This window comes from Pseudopipra pipra, chromosome 1, assembly GCF_036250125.1.
Source record: "Pseudopipra pipra isolate bDixPip1 chromosome 1, bDixPip1.hap1, whole genome shotgun sequence".
Taxonomy (NCBI): domain Eukaryota; kingdom Metazoa; phylum Chordata; class Aves; order Passeriformes; family Pipridae; genus Pseudopipra; species Pseudopipra pipra.
Genome location: NC_087549.1, coordinates 11,981,391 through 12,007,994, shown reverse-complemented (window position 1 = coordinate 12,007,994; position 26,604 = coordinate 11,981,391). Strand labels below are relative to the sequence as shown.

At 45.0% G+C, this 26,604-nt stretch overlaps 1 protein-coding gene across 1 annotated transcript; it reads right to left on the bottom strand.

Annotated features, from left to right (window-relative positions):
• Window positions 1-975: 975 nt before the first annotated feature.
• On the bottom strand, window positions 976-25,702 carry FBXO32 (F-box protein 32). Its single transcript, XM_064645566.1, has 9 exons — window positions 25,439-25,702; window positions 22,275-22,387; window positions 20,520-20,569; window positions 19,769-19,861; window positions 12,760-12,853; window positions 11,710-11,894; window positions 8,051-8,233; window positions 6,796-6,939; window positions 976-6,102 (listed from the first exon to the last, which is right to left on the bottom strand). The coding sequence occupies exons 1-9, from the start codon at window positions 25,552-25,554 to the stop codon at window positions 6,013-6,015; spliced, it is 1,068 nt and encodes a 355-aa protein (XP_064501636.1). The 5' UTR covers window positions 25,555-25,702; the 3' UTR covers window positions 976-6,012.
• Between the last annotated feature and the right edge of the window lie 902 nt (window positions 25,703-26,604).

Sequence of the window (26,604 nt, the reverse complement as noted above, 5' to 3'; positions counted from 1 at the left end):
GAGTATTCTTAAAAGGGTGGAGGTGTTAGCAGCATTAATATGAAAATGGGAAGAATTATAACCAGACCTCAGTGACCCAACATATTCCTAAGATCCCGTATTCCCCATAAAGGATTTAGTCTTTGTACATTTAGTCTATTAAAATAAGTAGAATTCAATATTTTCAAGAAAGTTTGAGTATCTTAACAACAGCTTTCTTGTCCCCTTGTTTAAAAGGCTCTGGTGATCTTGTCAACTGTGCCATCCCATGTTTCCAGAGACTTTTGACTGGGGAGGGCAACTGTAGACCCGAGTCACAGCATAACTGCAGAAAGACTTAGGGAAGCACTCAAGCATACCTTACTTGACAGTGCAAATGAGATTGAAAACAAAACATCTGCATTTTGTACTTATTTTCATAGCTGGCATAGCTTTCACAAGGCAAGTAATCCTGTTTTACCATCATAACTTCTCCTGTTTCAAATAGAGACATGCATCATTTGCCTTTTCAACTGCTTTTCCACAATTTACTAGCAGTCGCTTCAGTGGGCCCTCACTCACATTCCTTCTGAGCAAGAGCCTGGGTCAGACTGTTTGCAGTCCTGACACTAACGAGATGCAATTGTACCTGAAAAAAGAAGATTAAAGGAAAATAAAAATCAAAGTTACTTGAATAACATGTCCATAAAAAAACATTTTGTAAGCCAGAAGTTGGAGCTGAAGGTCTCAGATCGGTGTGAGCACTGGCAATCTCTTCTGGACCAGCAATCACTCCTGTGCTTTGGGCGAGTACAGACTCACAAGGACAAGCTCCATGTGAGCATAGTTTTTGTTTAGACACGAAGGCTCATTTCCCTTTGAGGCACGATGAAGCAACAGCTCTATCTGCTGCGACAACAAGCCAAGTTCTGGATGTTCCTGCAGAAGTCTTTGCTTACAGTCACCAAAAGCTCAAGGCTGATAAGGTCACCAACTTGGAAGCAATGAGACAACAAATTCTGTGGTTCACATTGTTTGAACATTTATTGCAATTCAGTGTCAAAAATGTTTTACAAAAATACATTACTGTCTGCACAGAACAGCTGTAAAAATCAGAGTTGAACATGCAAGAGAAGAGGAAAAAAGTGTGCAAATTTATAATGGAAGGATTTAACCACACAATAATATTAAACAGAAGTCTTATATAAGGGATGCCTTTCACTTCATATCATCTCTAGTTACAACTTTAAGAAAAAAAACAACACACGCTCTCTTCCATATATAAGTACATATTTATAATTACTGTAGATTAGTTCCTAAAGATGAGCGTATTTACTATTTCGAATTAAAATGCTCTCTTGGTAGCAGACCTGTTAGCATTCTGTGCAGCACATGATGGCTAAACAAATCCAAGTTCTACCCTCAGTTGCCCTCCCAGGAGGAGAAGCAGCAGCACTTGGTCAATAGAGGGGGTTCAGGCTATTTATGTAATAGAGACTGCATGTGTCAAGGACAAGATGGATTTGTTCTCCCTAGGGCCAGATCCTGCAAAGCCAATTTGTCATCAGTGAAATCACTGGAGGAAGATACAGAATAGAAATTAGGTGCTGGTAAAGACACTCAGAGAGCCCAGCAGCCACGTGCTGACAGCTGTGTGAATGGCTGACCATGGCTTCAGAGCCTTTAACCAGCATCATTATAACCAGTGAGCTGAGAAAAGCAGTACAAGCAGAACACCAGAGTCCCAAACCTTGTACAAGGCAGTCTGTACCAACCTGATCAGCCATCAGCTCCACAGGGCTTGTGCAAACAGGCCAGCTAGAAAGAGGGGCATTTTAATTTAAAGCTATGTCTTTTTGGCAAGGTGCTGATCTACAGGGAAGCCGTGCAACAGGTTTGTAAAAAGGAGGACAATGCTGGTTTGCTGTACCGACCAGGAGATCAGTGTGAAACAGCACACCTGATTTGTTTGCTACACAACAGAATTTGAAATGTTCCTGCTCTAAATGAAATTTGAGCTACTGAAGGCCAAGGAATTTTCTGGGCAAGAAAAGCTGGTTTAGTACCTGCATATGTTCTAGAAGGTGACAGATTCACAAGAGTAACTGAAGTCAAACAGATATGGGAATACAAACAGTTTAAAACCCAGGGGCAAAGGAAAATAATAAAAAATATATTCCCATATACAGAAAGTGGCAGGGTGCAATTAAATGTTTACATACAAAGCAATGTCTCCAGAGCAATACATATTTTCCTAAACACTTTACATAATAAAAGGATCTAGAAACTCCCACAGTTAAAAAAAAAAGAACCCAAAAAACATAAGAGGAGGTACACACGTTTTATGATCAAACTTTAGCATACCATAGTTAGTATAAATGGCTTAAGGTATGTACAGCTGAAATTGTGCCTCTTGAAATAGCCATCACACCAAAACAAACTCCAAACACCTGCCTCCTCTAGAAAGCTGAAACAGATCCCTGGGATCTCTCTCTTCCTAAGCCTCCTCCCTTGCATGGATCTATTTTTTACTCTTCACAGCACCATGTTCTATGCTGTTGTACTAGTTAAACACATCCTCTGAAGACAATGAGATTTCTCTGGATATGCTGGCAAGAGAAAACCCCAAAGAGAGGAAAAACTCTCCTTTTCTAGTATAAGAACTGATGCATGTCTAATGGGAATGCATCAACTAACTGGAAGGTGAAATGTCATTTGTAAAGAACATTCTATTATTTCCAAAATAAAGAAAAAGTCTGTTTTCCCTTCAACAACAGCCTTGCCACAATTGTCTTAAAATAAAGAGGTCCTTTTTGCATGAGAGCAGCCTTAAAACCATTCTGCCTGGAAGCCCCTGTTATCACTGTCAGTTTTGTTACTCTGCCATCCTCAGCCAAGCAGATGCCTTTGTACTGCTAAAATATTGATTGCTTTGTTTATGAATGGTTAGAGTAAGGTATTTGGATGCAACAGCATTTTGTTTTAAATACAAACTAAGAGGATTGAATTCACCACAACATCTCCCTGTACCAGCCACTTGAGAAACAATGAGTCTCCAAAGAGACCAAGGTCTTCTTTGACAGTTACTGCAGCAGAAGGGTAATGACTGAGGCAGTAACTGAATAAGGCTTATTCTGTTTCTTTTTGTTTAGCCTGTTTTGTTCTCCAGTACAGTAGTTGCTTGGTGTTCTGCTGGTTTGGACACTGACAGCAATATCTTAAGACCTCACACAAGCAACACACAAGTGTCTATGTATTAACAAATCATCTTCAGCACTCTGACCCTTCCAGTGTTAAGAAGTAAAAAACACACTAATTGAAGTAAGTTTTATAAATAGGAGCCTCAGTTGCACATGTCAGCATGACCCACACTCTCTGGGTAGAAGACAGAATAAACTCTTTGCTCAAGGCAAGTGAAGAGTTGATAGAGACGATGGCTACACCTGAGACATTCCCCAATCGCAGCTCAATGCTGAGATTTTCTGTCTTGCTGTACAGGGAATGCACTAGGCCAGATTCAAACCTGAGCTTAACATTCACTCAGTGTCACCATCTCACAGTGGGTGTCATCTGCTAAGCACAGGTGCAGACTGGGCATAACCCCCCAGCATTTCATACCAAAATACTCCTGCCTCCCCATCACAACAGGTTGGCTCACGATGGGTGGCAGACACAAAACTATGAAACAAACCAACCCCAAGTCAGAGCTGGAAACAGAAGATGCCAAGAGGGACAGATCCTCTCACCGCTGGAAAAAGGAGCTACAGGACCCTTCAAATTCAATTCAGTGGCAATGCTTCACTCACTTGCAGGTTTCTGTTCTTAGTGTCCTCACTCAGCAAGCCAGATTTCAGCCTTGTCTACCCGCCATCAATGCAGTAATGAAAACAGAAACTGGCCTCCTTCACTCACAAACATCCCCCCAGACAAGCACAAGTTTATTTTTCCAAGGTAACAGCTTTTAAATCACTTTCAGTTGACATGAGTATGATCAGCAGGCTTATACTTTCTACCAGCTGTCAAACTGATGGAGGGGGCATCAACACTAAGATAAAGCTCCCTATCCTGCACATGTTTTCTCCTTATCTCTGGAGACTGCTGAGCTCTGGGCCATAGCTAAGGGTGGCACAGGCTCACAGAGCTCTCTGGAAGAGCAAAAACTTGGATTTGCTGTTAGGTGGCAGGAGAAGGGAAGTTCTTGTCAGCGTTTTCCTTGTTTTCCTCCCCTGTTCCCCACTGCTCCATCTAGAGGCAGCTTTTTTTCCCTTTCTGTGTCTCTTCCAAGAGTATGCAAAGTGATTTAGTTTGCAAAAATGCAAATACTATAATTTTTAAATACAAACAGCTGCAGAAAAGTGTTAAAAGTCAGTTATAAAAATGTAAAAAAAAGGAACAGAATATTTAACAGTAATTAACTCAAGTAGTTCTTCCTGAATTGTCCTGAGTACTCCTCTTCCTCACAATTCTTTGTACATAGTCACACACAACCCACTAAATATTTACCCTTCCGAGGTATCCTGCTTACATCATGCACAGAGAAAGTGCTATACAGGAAATCTACTGGCAAACAGCAAAAACTTTCCACTGCAGGTTTTCAAATTGCTCTGTATGAGCTGGACCGCTTCAAGCTCCACTGTAGGGAAAAGTGAAGCATCGTATGCAGAGGAGACAGTGAGCCAGATCACAGCCACAGCAAAGTGGCCACTTACTCCGTAGGACTGAAAATTTAGCTCTAGTTTAGGGTTAGAAGATCCCATAAAGCAGCTCAGCACTGGAAGCAGAAGGGATTAGGGTCTTTGGGTCTTTGCCACTAGCATGGAGAAGTAACCAAAGATGTGTCAAGTGCCCTGTTGGAAATCCCTTGCTGACCCCAGTCCTGACTACTAAATAATCACTCCCTAAACTCCAATAGTCTGAAAATAAACATGTTGCTGCCAGTCTTCCAGTGACTAAAAACCGCATCATTTCACAAGATTCAATGGCCCAGTTTTCCCTATATTTTACCAGCTCCAAGATGATTGAATTCACTTGACAGCAGTGGGAATACAGAGCAGTGTTTATGCTGGAAAACACAGGCTTGAAAAAAAAAGATTCTAACTTTACTTGGGATTTAAACCAGTGCAATTAACCCAGTGGAGCTGATACAAATTTACCTTGTGAGATTAAATCCAGTCCTTTGTTTCCCCTATAATAGAACTTCCTCCCTTATAGATAATAGTCATCCTTGTGGTTTCTCCTTTCCCTTTTGCTTAGTCTTTCATAAAGCCAACAAATTTAAAGAGGATGGAGTAAAGTCTTAGGTATTTATATGGTGCCTATCATCTAGGCATTCAAGCACTGAGTAGAGCGAGAAAACTAATGTAAAGAGGTAAGCACTAGTACAAGAAAAGATGCTTACTATCACAAACAATTCCCTTTAAATCATTGTACAAAATACAAAAGTTCACATTGTACAGTGGATTTTTGTTTGAAAGGTACTCAATCTGTTAGAGGTAGAAAGTGGTATGTTGCGATTCTGTCTTGCAAGTAGGCTAGAGTTCTATCCTAAGTATTTCAGAATGTGTCCTTTTAAAAGCATAAAAGTATTATTAAACTTGTCACAGGGATATTTTTCATAAATATTTTTAAAACGTCATATTTATAAATATGTATGCTAAATAAAACCAGATGGAGGAACAGTTCAACAGTCCTAGCCTCATATTGCTTTCTCTCTATTAGAAACAAACCAAGAGTTCTCAAATGGTTGTGGGGCAAATTCATTTTTAACTTCTAAAAGACAAAAAATGAAGTTTTTTGCCCTGTATATTGTACTCTGATGATAAAAAAGGGACTCTGTACAACACACTGTATTTATACACCAGTCCTATGGAAGTCTGTATTCCTTAAGTGCTGCATGTCAGTGAGCAATTTCACCTTTCACCTCCAAGATCTTCTTGTTCCTTGACTCAGGAGCTTCCAACAAACACGAATATTTACACTATTTACAAATGGAGTGTCCAAGCTCAGTGGCATAAAGTGTCCTGTAAGAATCACATAAGCTGCAGTGACCCAAGTTCAGAACCTGAACAAGTTGATAAACTCCTGTGGTGAAAGAGAGGTGGAGCAGGTTTCTGGGTTGTTGGCTGTGCAGGGGTGATCAGTACCCTGGGAAAGGAGAAAACAATTCCATTTAGAGAGACTGCAGAAAGGGTGCCAAAGGATCAGCCAGCTTAGCACTGCCCCTCTGCCAGACATCCCATGTGCAAACAGAGCAGAGCCCAGAATAATAGACAGCTCAGAACTGGGCTTCATATTTTAGGGGCTATTGGCAAGTCGTGGGGGGAAAAAAAAAAAAAAAAATCAGCAAAGATCCAATTCATTCTTTTCCTCTCTTCTGAGGGAAGAGAGGCTAGAGCTTGCCATCAGCTACAGGAGTTTAACTCTAGAGACATGCCTTGGATATTACCACAGAGGCCAGCAGATTTTTGTCCTGGGCCATTTTGTAGCCATCAGCTTTCACTCCAGCTGATCCTGTTGCCAAGACCTCCACCTCCATGTAATGGGTGGAGAAAGCTGCTAGCAATGCCAAAATGATTTCTTGCAGGCAGCCCCACAGCATGCCCAACTCCCTCCCTTCCAGCCCCAATGGACACTACTCTTGTTCAAGATAGAGATGGGATCCCTGTGAGGCACAAAGGAGAAAGCATCTTAATAGCCGAGGAAGGACTAAGATGTTACAATTCACTAGGCTATGCAGGCAAAGGAACTGCAGGACCCTAAATCAGCTGCAATCAGAGGAAGCACTGGGTGCCCCATGGCTCCTATCCCAGTTGAGTCTGTCCCACCAGCACCTCGTACCTTCCATGAGAGGATGTGGCAGTGCCTGCACAGCTGCAGTGTGTCACCATACTGCTCCTTCCGTGGGTAACACCTTATAAGCTTGAAGTACATCTTTTTCCAATCCAGCTGTCCTTTGTCAGACAAGATCAGCCGTTTGCGAATCTTAAAGCAAAGATAATCATAATTGTAGCAGGTCAAAAAAATAATGATTTGTTCTTTCCAGCTCATGACATTCCCCTTTCCCTCACATGTCATCCTCACCAGTCCCATAACAGTTCCCTTGCAACACCAAGAAAGCTCTTACTTTGAATATCCAGCTATAAGCACCTTCCTGATGGGAACATACCATTATGAGGGCCTGTTCCCATTTCATGAACTTTAGTGTAGGAAGCCTGAAACCCTGGGAGCTATTTCATACTACTTTGGTCACTGTTTCTGGCTGGTAGGACAGCAAATACAGTTGCATTTAACAGTTTCAGAAGTTGAAGTATTTTGCTTCTTCATTGACTCTAAGAGTCAGTGATTTATTACATTAGCTTGGGAGATACCCATCTTTCTTTTAGGGTTCATTAGTTGCAGAGGCTGGATTTGAATTTGCTTGTTAATAGGAATAACTTCCCCTAAGTCAAAGTCAGATCCAGAGTGAGTAAATAAAGCCGAGTCAGTAAAGAAATCTGGCACATGGCCCCTGAAGTGCAGAGATCTCCCATAAACACCCCAGACATTCACCCATCAACAGAGATTTTTGTTTGTTTTTAAGTTTAGACAAACCCACAAGATTACCAGCCTGCAAAGGGCCAGAGATGTTTACACAGGTACAACGTGGGTAGCAGCAGGGCTGTTTTCCACATACCATTCCGTCACTCACAAAACAGCTCAGAGGGGATTTCTTGCTCTAAAGGGCAAAAGAGCTCATGGACCTCATCCACCCTCTGTGAGGTGTCAGTCCCTGGGACATCAGGGTGATTGCTGGAGCTTGCCTGCATGTTTTCCCTGCACATGTGGGGTGAGGAGCCACTGCATGACTTGCAGTTTTTGCCACCTGGATTAGGTGAAGTTCCTGTAAAATTAATTCCTCAAGCTCCTATTTCAGGAATCATTGTTGTGGCATGTAAAATCCTCTACATAAATCATCTTCACAGCCATTCCCATGCCAGCTTGTATTATCAACACAGTCCTTAGATCCAAGAGATAGTCAAGTAAGAGTGTCCTTCCCCTGTGTGTTTGGTTGCTAGTGGGGTACAACAAGGACCTGATGCATCCCTCCTTGTACCTGTCTGTCCGTGAAGTGGTACTGGCAGAGTTTCTTCCATAGCAGCCGGTCTTCACTGAGGACTTGCAGGTCAGGAGCCACCTGACCAAGGCTAACCAGGTCCCTCCCATCACTCAGTCGCTGCATGATGTTCAATTGTAAACACAATGGCAGGTCAGTGAAAGTGGTTCCTTTAAAGGCAGGCTGGAAGAAACAGACAAAATTGAGCTCCCAGGAAGCTGAACAACCAAGAAATCCTAGCTTGCAGTAGAGTTACTGCTTTTTAAGCACTATTCTTCACACAAAGAACAAAGCAGCAGTTCCTTTTTCTGAATATAGAAGGTATTTTATACAAAAACATTTGACCTTCCACCCCAGAACAGTTTGAGATCTTTAAGGAATAGGACACATAATTGTATTACAATAGTTAGAAGCAGAGTTACAGTCCAAGCCTCCTTCAGTCCTTTTTGTCCACCCCACCTCCACACTCGTGAAATTCTGCTCCCAGAAGCACCACCATCAGCTTTCACTACAGCAGGACATCATGGTATCAGCTACTGACCATCCAGATCTCTCCACTGTGAGGGAGATGGGAATTACTTCTGAAGTCCAGCTCCAGTTACACACATTGCCGGGAATCTCATGCTTTTCTGACATGTTTTAGCTTGTGTTATCACAGGATCCTGCTGTAACCTCAGCAGTGGCTGGTGAGTACCCACAGCAGGATTTTTCCCCGCATGGCTTCCCAGGTCACTGCTGGTAAGGCTAACTTTTCCTCTGGGAACACTTGAAGGACCTGCCCCCTTCCCATCAGCTGCAGCCCTGGTTTTCCACCTGTTCAGCCACACCAAAGCACATCCTAGCTTTAAGAAACAAAAGCCACTCCCATCCACCTTTGCTTGGTCTACACAGGATTGTTTTACAAGCCCACATGGGGCACAGCTCCAGGAAAAAATTGACCGAAATGGATCTGCAGGTCCTGCACTCAGCGGAAATCCAAGGCATACAGAGGAGTAAGGCATCAGCAAGGACCATAACACAGGCTCCAGCTGCTTCAAAACCAGCTCCAGCCTTATTAAGGCAAACAGCAGCTTCTAGGATTGGGCCCCAACAAAGAAACAATGTTAGATAGATGTGCCAAGTTCATCATCTACCCTGCACAGAAATGCTGCTATTTTAAGTTGCAGAGTCACAGCACCCACCTCGCCTTTGGCAGAGCTATTAACTATTTCAAACAAGCAGCACACAGACTGCCATCATCAGGGGAACACTGCATGAGGCTGCTTTTAATCATACAGTTCTGTCTCCAGCCATCCCACTGCATGTGGGACTCCATAGGAACAACAAGTATGCCTGCACACCAGCAGCTCCCTCCTGCCTGGGCCACACAGCACAGCCCAGTGCCTGCAAGGACCACAGCTTTTCAACCAAGACATCAATTCTGGCCATCTCCACCAGCAAGGCAGATCTGAAACAACCCTTCCAGAAGGAGTGAACTATCTTCACCATCTCCAGAGGACACTTCCTCCCATGACAGCCTGGGTCGTTTTTTGGGGTGGGAAGAATGCGCTGGATCCTTGATGTCCACCTCCCATTAATCTTCCTTGACAGCCTGTATTTTGCATTCTCCTGCACTCTCTCCACATATAAGCTTTGCTAGGGCACAACAGGCAAGAATAACCTCAGGAACTCTTGAGTCAGAAAAACCCCAAAGCTCATGCTTCTGCCTTTTATCTGAGGAAACCTGTGTGATTCAAACAAATCCTTACAGGTTTTCTGAGTCAGGGCCAAAAACTTATCTGCTACTTCTTTTCTCTCACAGTTCCATTGCAGAACTTTTCCAACATTATTTTTTTTGGAGAAAGAACACAGATTAGATCAGAACAGATTGGTATGCTGTCACTGTCTGGACAGAGGTTTGTCTTTTTTTTTTTTTTAAGCAGCTCTAGCACACACAATATTTTGCAAATTTTTCTTTTTTAGAATGGTTTAGGTCTTGAGTGTTGCAAGACATTTCCCCCATCCAGAAACACCACAAGCACTCAGTGCACTGTAAGTAACTGGCTGCACAGAGCTGAGCTTGTTCTTCCTTTCTCTGAATGCAGCTGGTTTTGTTCTAGCTTGACCTGAAGTTATCTTCAGACACGTGAATTTTTTTTTTCCAAGCTCTACATCTATTTTATTTTTGAAGAGTGTCTGTAAACCTATATATAAGTAAGTATGCATAAAAGGCTGTTTCTTTCACAAGCAATATTTTGACACACTTTTGTCTGGATAGGCAGAGTTCTTTGGTGTGCTTGTCTGTGTTTCGAATCCCAAGAGGGAAAACCCTACTACTGAGCTGAGCAGCAGGAGGTAGGTCCTGACCTCTGCTGCCCTCAGGGCAGCAGATACCTGGGTGGAAATGCCCCTGGCAGTGCCCAGGCACTGCATGGCTCCCCAGCTCACAGCCCTAGGAGCCACCCCACCGCAGGCCAGTGGTTCCCCTGCAAGGCAAAGGAGCTGCAGCCCTTCTCAAGAGGGGGACTCCAGGAGACACAGCAGAGGTGGGGCAGAGACCACCATCAGATAATGCACTGCTACTTTTGCAGCTCTTCAAACTCCCTGGGGACGTCTCAGTTCACCTTCTACACCTTATTCCCTGCATTACTCTAACTGAAGGACTGAAGACTGTTTCCTGGTGTTCCCAGAGAACACAATCATGTAAAATTATGAAAGCAGGCCCTTTGCTTATTCCTTTGCAAATGCCTTTCTGGTTGAGCCACCAGGGAAAGAGGAGATTTTTATATTCCCTCGGGCTATGCCTTGGTCTCCCTAAATGGGAATTTCACAGTTCAGTTCACTGCAGAAGAGTCCTACAAAAGGGAACACCAACACAGGTATCAGCACTGAGGAAAAGCTTTAGCATTTCAGTGCTCACCAGGCATCAAATTGAGGTGGAAAAAAAAAGTCTAGATATAGTCCTGGGCAACATGTTGTTGGTGTCCCTGCTTCAGAAAGGAGGTTGGACCAGATGGTCTATCCCAAGATCAAACCTTCTGTGATATGGAGCAAGTTCAAATTTGATTCCCATGCAAAGCCAGGTTAGGAATTTATCTAACACATCCTTCCCATCCCCACAGATGCTGCTGAAAAAACACATGTTGTGAAAGCAGGACTCATCCAGCTGGAACAGGTAGCTCCGACTATTGGAAGAATAATTGATATTTTCAGCCAGGAAGCATAAAGTTATGCAGCTATTTAGAAATTTGCATTTAATTTACAGATTAAACAAATCTAAAAACCTCAACTATCTGATAAACAAGTTTTGAAGTCAATTTCTCAATTTGAAAAAGACTGAGTTGACTCTTCATACTGAGGCCCTGTCTCTGAAGACTGAAGAGGGGGAGGTGGTTTCCTGCCCAGCTCTGTTCACACAGCACTTCACGGCCAGTACAGAGTCAAGCCACAGTCTGTGACCAGTAACCTCGAGCATGATCCCGGGTTATGTACATTGAGTTTGAATTAAGAGACTCAAATAATGCTAGGAATGCATGTAGTTATTTTGGCAACTCGAGGGCCTTCCACTCTGTGCTTGCACTGGGAGTACAGTGGGAAGCAGTCACCCAAACAAGAACTGCTACACGAGAAGGTTTCATGAAGGAGCCACAATATTTTTAGCTTTCAGGATTTGTGCTTACCCTGGTGATCTGAATGTTGTTCAGTTGCTGCTGCCAGTGGAGAATGCTCTCCATCCTGTGTACCCACATGTTGATGTTTCCAACCAGGACAGACTTGCCAACCCGTTGAACTAACGTGCAGAGGGATGTGTAGAGGGTCTGCAGCAATTCCCGTATTAGCCTGATGTTCTGTTGATCTTCAAGGACTTTGGAAGAACAGGAAAGGTTAAAATTGGGAACTGTGAAAATCCTTCCCTGAATCTACATGTTTCTCAGGCAAGCCAAGTTATTTGCTTTAACCTCACAGGCCAAGAGAGCCAGCCTGTGCTTTTCTTTTTAGAGGAAAGCAGTTAAACATTAGCCAGGCATAGCAGGTTAGACAGCAGATGGAAAGAGATCCTCCCAGGATAAGCAGATGAGATCTGCCATTTCTGCAGCACTTCCCATTTCCAGCCACTGGCAACCAGCCAGTCTTCCCCTCCAACATTGTGCGAGAGGTTATCTATGTGCACCTCTTCCCCATCTACCCCAGCTGATGTGCCGGGAGACAGCTCAGAACCTTCTCTCTCATTATGTGTACTGACAGGGTGCGCTCAACTCCCAGACCTCAGCCAGAGCTAAAATTCCATGAGGGAAGTGCCACATCTCAGCCACAATTCATTCCCCAAAACAGGTGAGGATACACCTCAAGCTGTCCTTTCCTCCACAGCAGTGGGAGCACTAGAGACAGCAAGCTGGTAACAAGGCGGCAGCAGAGACTGCAGATATGCCCAGCCGGGGGCAGGAGCAGCCAGCTCTTCTGCAGGCAGAAATAGGACTCAGTAGGATGCAGAAGGGGTGGTAGCGAGGAAAGCTGGAGAAGGAGGAATCGTCTCTCAGATACCTACAGACATTTCTTTCCACTCCCCTCAAGTCCTTCATTGAGGGAAAAGAAAGCAGAGCTGCACTACAGAAATAAGCTGTGGTGCCCCTCTTCACCCATCTTGCATTGCCTGACTATTCTCAAGGATGTGGTTCACACAAAATACATCAGATTAAATCAGACTCCCCCTCACTGTTTCCGTTTCTTACCTTTCTGCACCACTTTTTCCAAAATGTTCATGTAGTTTTTCTGGGCAATGCCACTCAGTGACGTCAGCTGAGACTTTGCTATCAGCTCCAACAGCTGTGGATAAAAATAGAAGTTGCAAGCCTTAGAGCACAGAGATACCTTTCTAATCTTGACTCCTGGTCACATGACACAGCAAAACAGTCCAGAGACTTGTTTGCTGCTTGAATATAAAGACACAACCACAGAGCAAAGTAACACAAAGCGGGAGGAGAGCAGAGGTCAAATAATTAAACTCACATCAAAAGAGGTGGGGGAAAAGAAGAGGCATTTTAATTATCTTTGGGGGGGGAAACTTGATTTCATGGTTCAGAGATGCAGAGAAACCACAGTGGTCAGACTGACAGCTGCTATTCACACCAAGGGAACAAACAGCCAACGTCACCATCTTTCACTGGGGCATAAACAAGCAGTGTCATAAGGGAACACGAGCAAATGCCTGTTTGGATGGGGATATTATTGATGGAGCATTAATGAGAATCAGACTCCACAATTTACGTCAACTCCAGGGTTGCATGGGTTTTGTCAGAATGCTGTCACCACAACAGAAAGGTTAAGTACTGTAGGAAAACCAAACTCTCCCTGCAACAAGCCCCTATTCCCTCAACATTTCCTCCCCTATTCAGCTATTAACAGCTGCAACACCAAACCACCTTTCCCTGTGTGTCCTATTTACTTGTTAACCTCCCTCTAATGGAAATCTTGCTTTTACTTTTGATTAGGATTGACTCATTGACCTCCTGACTCATGTACAAGCTGAATACTGAATTTGGGCTGCAGTTGCTAAAGGAAGCATTCCCATGGGAAAGGATGCCCTCTCCTCCCCATCCCTCTGCCTCAAGAACAGCTGTGGAAGTTTCCTATGGATCATGCTCTGCAGAACATGTGGCCTGGGATCTTAGAAGCCCTCCTCCCTTCCCCCCAGCATTATATAAATGCACAGACTGTCCACGTGTCAGTCCATTTGTTTTGGATGTACACAGCCTTCTGTTTTAATTTAGAAAGGAAAGGAAAAACCTTTTATGCTACAAATCAATCAACACATTACCGCATGACTGGCTTATTAATCCTTTATCATCCACAGCTCCAGTATCCCACTGCTGGCACCACAGAGAGTCCAGAGAAGGTGCAACTACTTGTGTCAAGTAACTAAGATGGCTTTTGACAAGACTTGATAAGTCATGAGCTGAACTGTTTGCCCTGCTGCAAGAATGACAGGAACGTATCCAAAAAGTCACCGGCAGCTTGCCATGAAGCGGGGAGCTCAGGGAGAGGTATCACTGCAGCCACTCGCCTGCTCTGCTCATCTGGGGCACTGGCATGTGACTGCCACTTAGGAGCAGTGAAGTCGCCTAGAGTGACCGATCTCTTCTTCTGTTTAATATCCAGGCCAACACCATCATCAGATGGCTTCGAGTTTACATTCTATTAATATCTTGCACCTCACATGATTAAAAAAAAATCCCAAGATGAAAAAAGACCTGTGCTAACTCCTGTGAAGGGCAGGCTGCTTGTTTTGGAGGAAACAAGAGATGCAGGAGAGTTGGGTAATATTTGGTGCACAGGCATCAGTGGATCTTCTTGCTATATCAGCTAAAGGAGACCACAATAACTAAATACTCTTAAAAACAAGGCAGCTTGGAAGATGTTTGAAAAGTTTATAAAACGTCTTCTTCATTCGTTGAAATACTGGATGAATAAGTAGGAAAAAAACCCACCAGTGTCCAATAATAGTCTGTAATACTCTGCTTACACTAAACTGTTTAGCCTTCAGACCTTTGATTATAGTGATCAATTTGCCAGACTCCATCTGTACATTAGCCACACATGCACCCAGATCAGCTCTTCTGTGCACAAACAACTGCTGTCTCCAGATTGCACTGTTCTGGAACTGGCACAGAGACAGCTTTCTCCACGCTGAGTGTTAGCAATATTGTGCCCATTACTAAAAACACCAAAATGCATGCAATGATAAGCATCATGTAATGTAATACCATAAGGGTTAGACTCCAGGGCCATTCCTCTCAAGAATGAGGATAAAAATCTCAGTTCCTTGAAGAGTGCTAAATTGGTACAAAATTAATTTAGCCAAAGGAACAGATTCAAATTTGCCTTGTCTGTGTTTATCAAGGTTCAATTTATGTTCAGTGAACCAGCTCAGATATCATGTGTCACCTCCCTTCTCCTGCAGCAATAAACACAGGATGAAATTCCATATGAAAACTATGTTGTGAATACTTCTAGGACTACTCCACTCCCCAGGGACCGCTGGCTGAAGCGACTAGCTAGCCCTCCACAGCAAAAGACATTCTTTATTCTTCTGTACTCATATACAAAAAACAGGTAAGCAATTCAGTCCATCTGTGCAACACATGCTCCAGTGCACTGGGGGTCTTTTAGTGTTGGCACAGGCCTGGAGTGTGGTCTCAGTTAATGGACTGCCAAATTGGGGTCTATAGCATTATAAAAAACCTAAATCAGTGCTGCCACTTGCATAATACAGACTAAAAGCAGACTGATGAATTCAGATTAACGCTGAGTAGGGTAAAAAGGCTGGAGAGCTGCAAGCCTGTGTTATGATGCAGTTGCATTAAGTCCAGCCCACGCTCAACTGAGAAGGACAGATGGTAGGAGAGAGTGCACAGGGAAAGGTTAAGAGCAATTTTAAAAGGTCTGCTTTTCAAAAACACGAAGTAATTGCATTCCAACTGATTTTAACTGGAGCTGGGAAGTCTGCAACACCTCTGGAAAACAGGGCATTAGATCCCAATTCATTCTTTCAACTACTCAGAAGTTGAAAAAAAGATGACCTGGTAGTTTCCTTAAAAAGAAGAAAAAAAAAAAAGTCTTCCTACCCCCTTGCTCCTATTTTGTTTGCCATCAGAGGTGTGCCAGAACTACAGAGAAAAGGCAAGAGATGCAGTGGGCTATCCCAGAGCCCCTGAAGAGCTGGCAGGAGGCAGCATCTTCCACAGCAGGGCAATAACTCGCTCACTTCCCCATAAGTGTGATGAGGCTCCTGCTCAAACCCCACCAGCAGTTGGTCTGGAGCAGTTGGTACAACGAGCCTCTCAGCTTCAGGAGCAGAGCATGTTGTACTTCTCCCATAAGCACAAGGAAGAAAACAGCAAACAGAACAGTGCCATGTGGCAGGGAACAAGGGCCCCCATTTCAGGGCCATGAAAGCACACTGCTGCGCACCCATGACTAGTGTGTGCAGCATTGCTTAGATCTGCTACAGCCAGATGGCACTTTGGCCACTGTCTTGGTTCAACACAGGGGTGTGCAGGCAATTCACACCCCAAATAACCACTGCTAGAGGTTTATAACACATAGAGCCAAAAAATTCTCAGCAGTCCTGCTGCACTAAGCAGGGTGCAACCTTGACTCAAAAAGGGAAATGCTCTGTAGTGATTAAAATCACAAGTCTCAAACTACTGAAGTGTAAATCCCCCTTTGAATACCCCAAACCAGCTACAGGGAAGTTGGACTGCACCCTGTGGGGATCCATAAGGTCCCAATGACTGGGGATGTGGCTCCTCACATATGGACTGTTTAGAGAGAAGTATCACAATGAAAAATTCCTTCTCCAGCCCCACCTTACTCTCCCAGACCTTCACTTTCTGTAGCTGAAATGTCACATTGACCATCAACTGAGAGGTAGAGCAAGAGCAAGGCGAGTTATAACGATTTACAGTGTAAGTGCTGACAGATCTCCATGAGATAGCATCCAGCTGATATTCTTTCAGGGCAGCATAAATCCCGAACACCTGGAGCCAACTGCTATTAAAACTTACGAAACAAATTTAAGAGACTACTCTAGAAGGCTGCACACAACCTAGATCATGTTATTCCAGAAGAGCTGTGCCCATGCAGCTTAACCTGACCTAAGCTTTTATGATCAGAAGCAGCACCTTCCCTTGAGACTATACAACCACCATATGAGAAGTCTTTCTGAAGGAAACAGCCTGCAAAACCTGCCATCTGAACAGAGTGTTCCTGAAGGAGAACCAACAACTTCTGGGCTGCAGGCAATTTGTCTCTGCTCCCATTAATTATGCTTACAGAATGCTTCCCGTCTTTTCATTAAATCTGTAAGACCAGAGAAACCAGGGCTGCTTCAAAGACCAACAACAGTTTGGGTCCTCTGGGTCAACCACACACTTCCTTACTAGCCCTGAAAAGGGAACACTGATTGTCCTGTAACACGTAGGCAGATGCACACGTTTGAAAGATCAGCAAAGGACCAAGTTATGGCACCAATTCTTGGCACTTCCAGCACTATATCAGCAGACAATTAAGATAAGATTAATGTTGGAGGAAAATTTCTTTCGCTTCAATTAAGTGAACTCACTGGCTCCAGCTGATGGTATTTGCCCATGAAACATACCTGCCAAGCTTCTTTCAGCTCACAACTCCACCTCACTCGAAGGAGGTGCCCATTTTATGAGTGCACTATCAGAAACTCCAAGCACTTTGATTGTATCTGAAGCAGACACTTCTGTGACAAGGAAGTCAGCACTGAAGACACTGTAGCACTTAAGTTCAGAGAAATTCCAAAAAGAATGGTTTGAGAAAGGCAAGTTGATGTTAAGCCTGAAAGCCCATTTTGCTATCAGCAAGTGATGCAGCTCTATAGGACAAGCTTGGGTGTAGCCAGCAGAACCTGAAGCCTGCAGCTGTTTCTCTCCTTTCTTTCCCTACAGACATCCCCCTATTCTTTCTGAGCCTCTAACTCTGAACTTCCCTCCTTGGAAAGCATTTGCTTGATGAATTAAGTAGTGTGACATTAATCAGATACACCGAGCAATGGGTGGAACCAGAGAGAACAAGGAGAGGGAGGGAAGGGAAAAATGTTTTGCCTGCCAACATTCAAGGCATTTTCCATGTGACAGATTGCTCATCTGTGTGATCTAGGAGGCCTGTGACTTGCAGGGGACCATAAACATGATCCACATCTAGGCAGAGCTTTTCATGAGTAAATCTGGCATAAGGCGTTTTATGAGCTACTATCCACCGGAGACTTGGCTGATACAAGCCTTTCATTTTAAGAAGTCAGTTTTATATTTGGTCCATTGTACCAGGTTTAATATGTTCTTTAAACCGCCAAACCACAAGTCAGCCTCAATTAGAAAGTTTCATACTTCTCAGTAGTGCTGTATCTGTAAAACTACTGGGGGGGGAAGCTACTCTTAAAAGCTCAGAAGAAAGGCGATTTGTAGAAACAAGGACATGTCGATTTCCATAACAGAACACTTATTTTGGATAAAAGGATCCCAGATCTGCTGTGTATGAAATCCTCATATCAAGATCAGCCTGAGCTCCCCCACCAAACCACACTGACCTCACTGAAATCTGAGTTTTTTCTTCCAAAAAATAATGGGACTTCTGCTCAGCCAGTGCAGTCCCATAGGAGACACCCATCACATTGGGCTGAGCAGCAGAAGAGGTCATGTGGCACAGCATGACCTGAGGCCAGGCTTAGTAGAATCTTTGGAGTTCTTTACTGCCATGAGACAAAGTCTGCCAAAGAGATACCTGCAGCACCAAAGGCAAGTTTTATTTTATGTTTCTTCTTCATATTTGACTAAATGGTTATGGCCTTGGTATGAATTGTTTCTTCCACAATAATCCCCCTGAAGATGGCACAACTGTGTGTGTGTGTATATATATATATATATATCCAGTATGAGGAAACACCGAGTACCTCAGCACTGTTGATCACCTCTGCATAAGGTGCAGGAAAACAAGTTGTCCCAAGATCAGCAGAGCTATGGCAGCCTGAGTTCACATGGACTTAGATCATGTTTTACCTCCCTCAGCATCCCCACTCCCTGCCACCACCCCTGCAGTGGAATATCTAATGACTGCCCTTCCTGCACAGCAGGTGGGTCATCACCCCCAATGCCTGTACCCTTTCCCAGGGTGACAGAAGTTTTCACAGGTGACTCGTCACCTAGACAACAGGTGAACCAAACCGAGGTGAACCTGCTCAGATCACTTCTTCCTTAGACACTTTTCATGACATTTGACTCAAAGGGAAAGCAATACCAATGCTGCCTGCTCCAGAACCTAAAACCTGAACAGCTGTTGCCTCACCAGTGATCAGCTGCTCATGAGATGTGAAAAGGAGCTGTTTATAAACAGCCTCAAGTTAATAACAGATTTTTTTAAAGCTTATTGAATTCCAAATCTTGCTAAGCATTCTGAAACTCAAGATCAATTTGCAGGTCACATGCAGATAAACATACAAGCACCCACAGCCCTCGGGACAGTAGCTCCCCCAACCATGACCTCCTCCTTGGCCACCCCAGGCCAAAACAGAAGCCCTGACCTGTTATGCAAAGCCAAGCATGGGGAATCTGAGGCTGATGACTCCTTCCTACCAACTAATGGTGTCAGGGCTAACCAAAAGCTTCACCCACTGAAACCACTGACAGTCACACAGGATTAAGAGCAACCATGATCCTTAACAAAGAAATTTAGATCAGTGCTTCCAAGAGGTTCAGCCCATTCCCTCATTCCCAAAATGCTCAGCTCCCCTGAGTCTCTCTTGTGTCACTATAACAGAAACAAAACACCACAGGCCTCAGACTGAAGCTTCCTGTGCAAAGAAGTCTCCAGTGCCCTATGGCCTCTGCAGACAGCCCTTTTGGGGCTACAGAATCATACTCAGAAGCCAAGCTTTCTGGGTTTTAGAAATGAATTACACAATTGAAAAGTAGTAGGAATGCTAGACAGCTCATCTACGTTATCACCACTTCCCCTCACCTTCATTTTAACAGATCAAAGACAAGGTTTTAGGCACCTATCCATTCAACTTCCATGAGTTATTTCATGCAGCAAAGCCCAACACATGCACTTGCATGTTCAGACATCTCTTCTTTGCCAGTGCTTCCCATTATCCAACTGGTGCTCAGTTCAGAGCCTCCACCACCCTCACAGCAAAAGAAACCCTGGCCTTTCACTCACCCTCACGACATAGTTGAATCGCCTGGAGTCCAGGATAGCACTGGAGAAGTCAAGACGGTTGAAGGCTTCTCCCAAGGTGCAGTAACCATGGCGCTGAGAAGGAAAAAAGCCTGGGTCATGTTTTGGCAGACTTGAGTCGAGACAGAACCAGGTAGACACAACCCAGGGCAACTCAAATTGAGCTGCACAAACATGGGAGCAGCTGACAGCCAGAGGAGCCAGGCCTGTCTCCCACTGAGCCGCACTTACTGACATCAAGAGTGAGATAGTCTCAATGGAGACTATGGTAGTTTCCCAAGAGTGACCCAAGCTCTGCTCATGACCATGAATTTATGGGTGAGAATGAGCCACACATTCCTAGGGTTCAATATATAGTGTGAGTTCAGAGCAGTCTCCTATAGCTGCTTCTCTCCATGAGTGCAAGTGAGCCATTGTGATGAATTCCAATGATTTTCCATGTTAGGACTGTACTGGGTGAAAGCCAAGAACAGTATTATGGCTTGGCCTGCAAATGGCTGGGTTTTTAACTGAGGGAAGCAAACAAGTCATATTTTAAACACATGTACAAAGCCTTGTACAGCAAGCCCTGGATCCCCTGATAGGGGCTTAAAATCATTACTGAAATTCCAACCACAAGCCAGATCTTCCACTTATCTTTTAAGAGCTTCTGCTGATTTATATCAGCACAGGATCTTCCACTGCTTGTAAAAACCAGTAGAAAAGAGAACAAAGAACCTATGAAGGTACTCACCTCTTTTGTGCTTCCCTTGTGAACATAGATCCACTTCTCCTGGTGGAAATCTGCTTGGACAAAGACATTTTGCTCAGTTAATCTTCCACATCAGAGGGCTGGATCTCTGTTCTGCTCATAATATTCACTGTCTTATAGTACAAATGAAGTTATTTTGTTTACACCACCACACTTGAAACCAAATCTAGCAACTTGCTGAGCTGCTTTGTTTCCATATAGCTTCATTTGAGACTGCAGCCCTGAGCCTTGGAAAGGGCTTCTGTTTCATTGACACAGCTCAGGACTGTAAATGTTTAATCTGCCAGCCACAGATATACCATGGCACCTTCTCTTCTTTGGTCCCAGACAGTAAGTGTGGCTGACAGCCAGGTTTTGTTGTTATTGATTTTATTAACTATTCATTACCTTGGTTACAGGCTTGGGATTGTATGTCAAATTTGAAGTTGAGCAAAAATGTCATGAGACACCAGGCATGTAGGAGAGAGCTTTTAGCAGTGAGGTCAGGCTCAGAGGAACATGCTTGTGCTTGCAGCTAACTTGCTAAAAAAGAAAAAACTATTTGGGACCAAAATTTTCCTATTTCTAATTGCCCCTCCCTTCCCTCAGAATGGGAGTTGTCCCATCCACTCCCCAAAATAACTTCCCTGTACCCACCACATGCTGCTAACCCGGTTTGCAGAAGAGCCTGTACTATAAGCAGTTACGCTGCTCATTCTCCCACTCTATTCTCACACGGGCTTTTGACCCTACTTCCTCCACACACTGGCAATTCAACAGCTAGGGTAAAAAAAGTTCTCCTCCTCACCCTGCTAGACTCCTTTCCATAAAGAAAATATTGTCCTCCTGAAGCAACCTGTGAACCGACGAACTGAGGCTACTGCCTGGTACTGTGAACCCAAGGACAGACCCAGTCTCAGTTACAGGCACGCTGACCCTGCATCGAGCCCTTTTTAATGGCAAGTCACAGAAGAATCCAGCCAAAAACTGTCATGGTAACATTTGTTTGTTCAGAGAACCGAATACACTAAGGGGCCAACTTTTGGCATCGGTTTCCAAAATCCTGGGGGATGCACAATGAGCTAATAGTAGTGTGGGAATTGTAACTCATTTCCTCTGTGTCTGTTTACATTTGTAGCCTTCACATATAACTCCAGTACCTATCTTGCAATCAGCCCAACACAGACCTTGCTGTCCCTGCAGGCTCCCCCGGGTCCTCCCACAGTGCACCGAGACCCCGGCTGCTCACTGTGCCTACAGAAAGATTTCAAGACTTCTATTGTTTCGAGTGAGCTGAAATCTTATTTCATTTTTCATGCACTCCGCACACAGAGATAGGATCAAAGCTTACATTCAGGACTGTAGCCTCCAGTAATGTAGATTAGTGCTCAAAATGCATATGGAAGGAAGAATAAATTTAGTCCGTTGTGCACAAGGAAGTCTACGGGGGAAAAAAACCCTGGAACTGGTTCATTTGAATGTACCATAGGAAAAAATTACCCTCCTTCTGACAAACACAAATGACAAAAATTTGAACACAACAAGCACAGCTCCTCAGAACAGGGATTACTAACGGGGGCATAAATCTTCACATTAAACTGTATCCAAGTCCTCTGCTTAGGTCAAACATGGGCGCAAAGCCCTTCAAGACTTTAGAAGAGTCTTCATGCATTGTGCAAAAGCCATAGATATGAACTATTTTCCATTCTTCTGCAGCAACTTTTGTTTAAAGAAAGAAGGCATGAAAATACATCTTACATTGTGTCTTGGCTTTGTTATTCAGCAGGTCTTTTTTTCTCTTCTTGGCAGCAACATCATAGTTTAGGCTGTTGAAGAGATTCTCTTTGTTGTGATCATCCTTTTTACAAAAGCTGTGAATGACACAAAGCAAGGATTCTGTTTATTTCTGCAGTCTGCTGAACACTATGTTTCCTGCAAGGAGAGAAAATACACAGGTTTTCACTGTGAGCTCCAAAGCTGCCTCCTTGCAGGCTGCCCGTGAGAAGTTTGCACACAGTTTTTTGCATCCAGTAATGGTATTTTTAAATGAATCTCTGGTGCCTCATTCCTGGGCTAGCCAAGATACCCATAACAGACAGGAGCAGGCAACACAGATTGCACAGTTAGTGCTGGGACACGGTTAGGCAGTATTCTTTTCCTCCCTTAAAACATGTTTCTATCCTTAAGTAACACCATGTCCGCCTACTGTAGGTAGCAGATTCCTCTGAGCCAGTCAGACTGCTACAGAAGGACATATTTAGAAATGCCTGAGGACATATATATGCACTCAAAATATTTATTAACAAAAGAGTCCCTACAAAATATTATTTCAAGCTTACAGGAAAAGCTCAGCTGAGGTTCAGACTTGCTGATAGTTTTCCAAACCCCACATAGTAGTGACTATACAAGTTAACAGCTAGGATCTCTTGTCCAAGACTGCCCATCATCTGCGTTTGCTGGAGCTCTGATGTAACTATATTATTAGTGAAGGGAACTATAACCCCTTATTTCCTTCAAGGGCAATGAAAGACTATCTATAAAGAAGCTGTGCATCAACATCTCCACATTCTGCAGACCTGCAAATCAGCAGATCCAAGCCACAAAGCGAAACCGAGAAGCCCCTGGGCAGCCACAGTGCTGCTGCAGAGATCCCTGGGGGTGGCAGGGGAAGGCAGCACCCACCAGGGGCTCTCAGCAGCAGCCCCCGCTGCACACAGCAGCACACAACCTGCTGCCCAGAGCTGCAGGGATGCCTCACAAGTACCAAGCAGAAGACAGGTGATGCATCCAGGAGAACAAAATAGAGCTGCCCACACTGTGCACTGTGCACAACTCACAAGGGATGAATTATGGCTGTCTGGAGTCCTAATCTCAAAGAAGGGTCCCAGGAACATCACTGCACCTCTCAGCTGCTGTGGCTCAAGCAGCCCTGGAGCTCTGACAGGTGCCAAACCATGCTGCTGCTTGCAGTGCTGGGCAAGCTTCCCCTGCAACAGCCATGAGGACCCTTACACAGCCAGGAGGCTTCCTCTATAGACCAAGTGTTTACACTGTTTAGCCTCCAAAAAAAATAACCCAAGCACCATACCAAACACACCTCTCATAGCTATTCAGCACAGGCTCCTGCAAAGGAATGAAACCTGTGGGACCTCCTTGTTTCCTCTGTTCATTCACTGGCCACACCACCAGCATATGCAAAACTTAAGCGACCAAGTCAGACTTTCATCCCCAGGAGGGACCCAGATACCCTCTGGTGTGCTACAGATGGGTGTTCTGGTTTGGCACCTGCACATGGCCCCAGAGGTGGAGGAAGCCTCCCCCATCCTCAGAAAACTATGAGCCTTGGTTCCTCCTTCCTCCTCCACATCCCCCTCATCAGGCAGCACAGCTGTGGAAAAGGCACCACTCCTGTGGGCTCCACCACAACACTGCAGAAGGGGAACAGCAGCAGCATTGCAGGTGGACAGTACTCACAGAAACAACAGTTTGGGGAACCAGACAATTCTACCAGATGTAACCAGCTCAGAACCACCTAAACCTGAGAGCAGAACATCTCAGCTGCTCATGTTCCCCATCCGTGCTGCCTTTTGCTGGGGGGACCAAAACCTGAGAACAGAATATGGTAGTAAGGAAGAAGCTGTTTTAAGATATTCGAGCTCATATTTTATCATGGTTACACAAAATCAATAGGGAGTCAGGTTAACATGCCCCATGCAGTGGTAGAACCTGAGCCCAAGAGTACAAGGGGGATCTGCTTTAAATCTCACATGTCAACAGCACATCCTTGTCTGTTGACTTCCTACTGAATGACTCTGTAATACGAAACCACCATAACAGCAGCAGTGGACAAACTCCAGCATAGGAGGCAGATTGTTCCCCTGTTTATGTACTGCCAGGTTTCCACACACTTGTCCAGGGCATCTTGACAGGGTGAACAGTTGGGCACCAGGACCTGGCACTGCAAGGACCTCAGCCCAGGGCCAATATGTCACCTCCTCACTTTTAAATGGGAAAAGGGATGTATAAATACATGCCAAACTCAGTATTCTCAATACAATCACACTACCAGCAGCCAGACATTTTTCTACTTATTTACAAATCAACCTATTTACACGTTACAAACCTATTCTACCTATTTACAAGCCTATGCTTGATTTTTACTTGCAGCTTGCATGAAAGAGAGCAGGAGATACCTGCTACATAAGCCTCCTTGCACAATAACACCTCAGCAGCGGTTCACAGCAAATCCCTGCTCGCTCCAAGCCCCTTTGTCATGAGCATTCCTGACACACAGCAGAGGAGTAGATGCAGTTCTGTGAGAAAAGTTTGGGTTTTGACAGGAGCGATCTGGCCAGAGCTCACGACGCCCACGCGCTGCAAAGGCTTCCTGCCCGCACCATCTGGGGGGATTGTTGATGTTTTGCAGCCAGATTAGTCAAGCCGCACGGAAGGTACATTACTCACGGCTTGGGGAAGATTTATGGCTTCAGACACATCATCCTTCCCCAGCCGGGGAGTCAGGATGCGCGGGGAAGATTGTTTTGGGAGGGAGGTGGGCAGACACCTCCGTGGCCTCCAGGAGATGCTCCCTGGAGCCGCAGCGCCCAGGCCGCGGGGCAGCGAGTGTTTCGCCTTTTCCTCGCTTTTTCGCCCCATCCCGCAACCACAAGGCAGGGACAGCCGCTCTCCGCGCCCGGGGGCCGCGAGAGAGCCGTTCGGGGTTCACTGCAGGCCTGAGAGGGTGGTCGATCCCCTCCGCCGGAAGGCCCGGGGCTGCCCATACACCGACCCTACCCCGGGGCGACCCCCGAGACCGGCCCGGGCCCCACTCGCCGCCCTCAGCCCCCCCCGGCACCGCGCGGCGCCCCCTGGCGGCACCGCCGGGGAGCGGGGCCGGGAGGAGCCGCCGCCGCCGCCGATACCTGCTGAGGTCGCCCACGAAGCCGCCGCTCTTCTCGTCGAGGAAGCGCGTCCAGCCGTCGGCCGTCTTCACCCAGCTCTGCCCGGGAGAGCGCCAGTCCTGCCCCAGGAACGGCATGGCGGCGACGGCGGCGGCGCGGGACCAGCACGGGGGGGCGGCGGCGGGAGCGGTGCCCGGAAAGGTGCCGGACGCGGCGATGCGGGAGCGACCAGCAAGGTTGCGGGCGCCCCTCCGCGCTATTTATGCGGCGGCGGCGGGCGCGTGTTGCCGGAAGCGCGGGCCGGCCCCGCCCGCCGCACGTGGCCGTGTTTATCGGCGCCGGCCCCGCCCACAGCCCGCGCCCCGGGGCTGGTGGGGGCGTGGCCTGAACATAGAGGGCGTGGCCTGACCACAGGGGGCGTGGTCTGGTCACAGGGGGCGTGAGCTGGATGGCGGCCGAGAGCTTCTCTCCAAATTACGAGTGTGTGCTGAATTTGTGTACTGTGCGTGACAGCTCTCGTGTGTGTCTGCTTTGTGTACATAAAACATTAAATGTAGAACACCAACATGCATAAAACCAATGTTTTATGCGTGTTTTGATGCCGTATATAGCTCCCATGTTTGATTTATTGACACAAACAATAGAAATATTTATACAGGCATGGTTTTGTTGGCTTGTGAATATATTTTAGATATCTGTGTATTGCAATTTTGTATAATACAATAAGACAATGTAATACAATATAATAAAATATTATAATAGTGTAATAATAATATATGCATTGCAAAGTTATCATTATAGAAACATATAGAATTGAATCCTGCCCTGCAGAGTGGGTTAAGCCAGGCAGATCCGTGTCACTGAAAATACCGTCATCCTTTTAAAGAGGATCATTTGGCAACTCTGAAGCACAGTTGGGTTCAGCGTGCAGGAGCAGATGAAGAGAGAACTGAGTGCTAGAGAATGTAGACACAGGGATTGATTTCTCCTGCCTCTCTTAAAAGCCATCAATTTAGAACATTGTGAAAACAGATAGAATGCATGAAATAATGTTACATGTGGTTCTATATGGAGAACACTATATATATATAAAATATCAATCGAATGTTTTTAAAGTGTATGCTTTGTATGTGTATATTTTATACTGGTGTAATGTTTTATGTATATTATTTTTTGTATCTATGCTT

Coding starts and splice junctions, on each gene's coding strand:
- FBXO32 (XM_064645566.1), bottom strand. CDS start 25,554: ATGCCGTTCCTGGGGCAGGACTGGCGCTCTCCCGGGCAGAGCTGGGTG. Junction 20,570..22,274: donor TAACAAAGCCAAGACACAAT/GTAAGATGTATT, acceptor TTGTCCAAGCAG/ATTTCCACCAGGAGAAGTGG. Junction 8,234..11,709: donor ACAACATTCAGATCACCAGG/GTAAGCACAAAT, acceptor TGTTTCTTCCAG/CCTGCCTTTAAAGGAACCAC.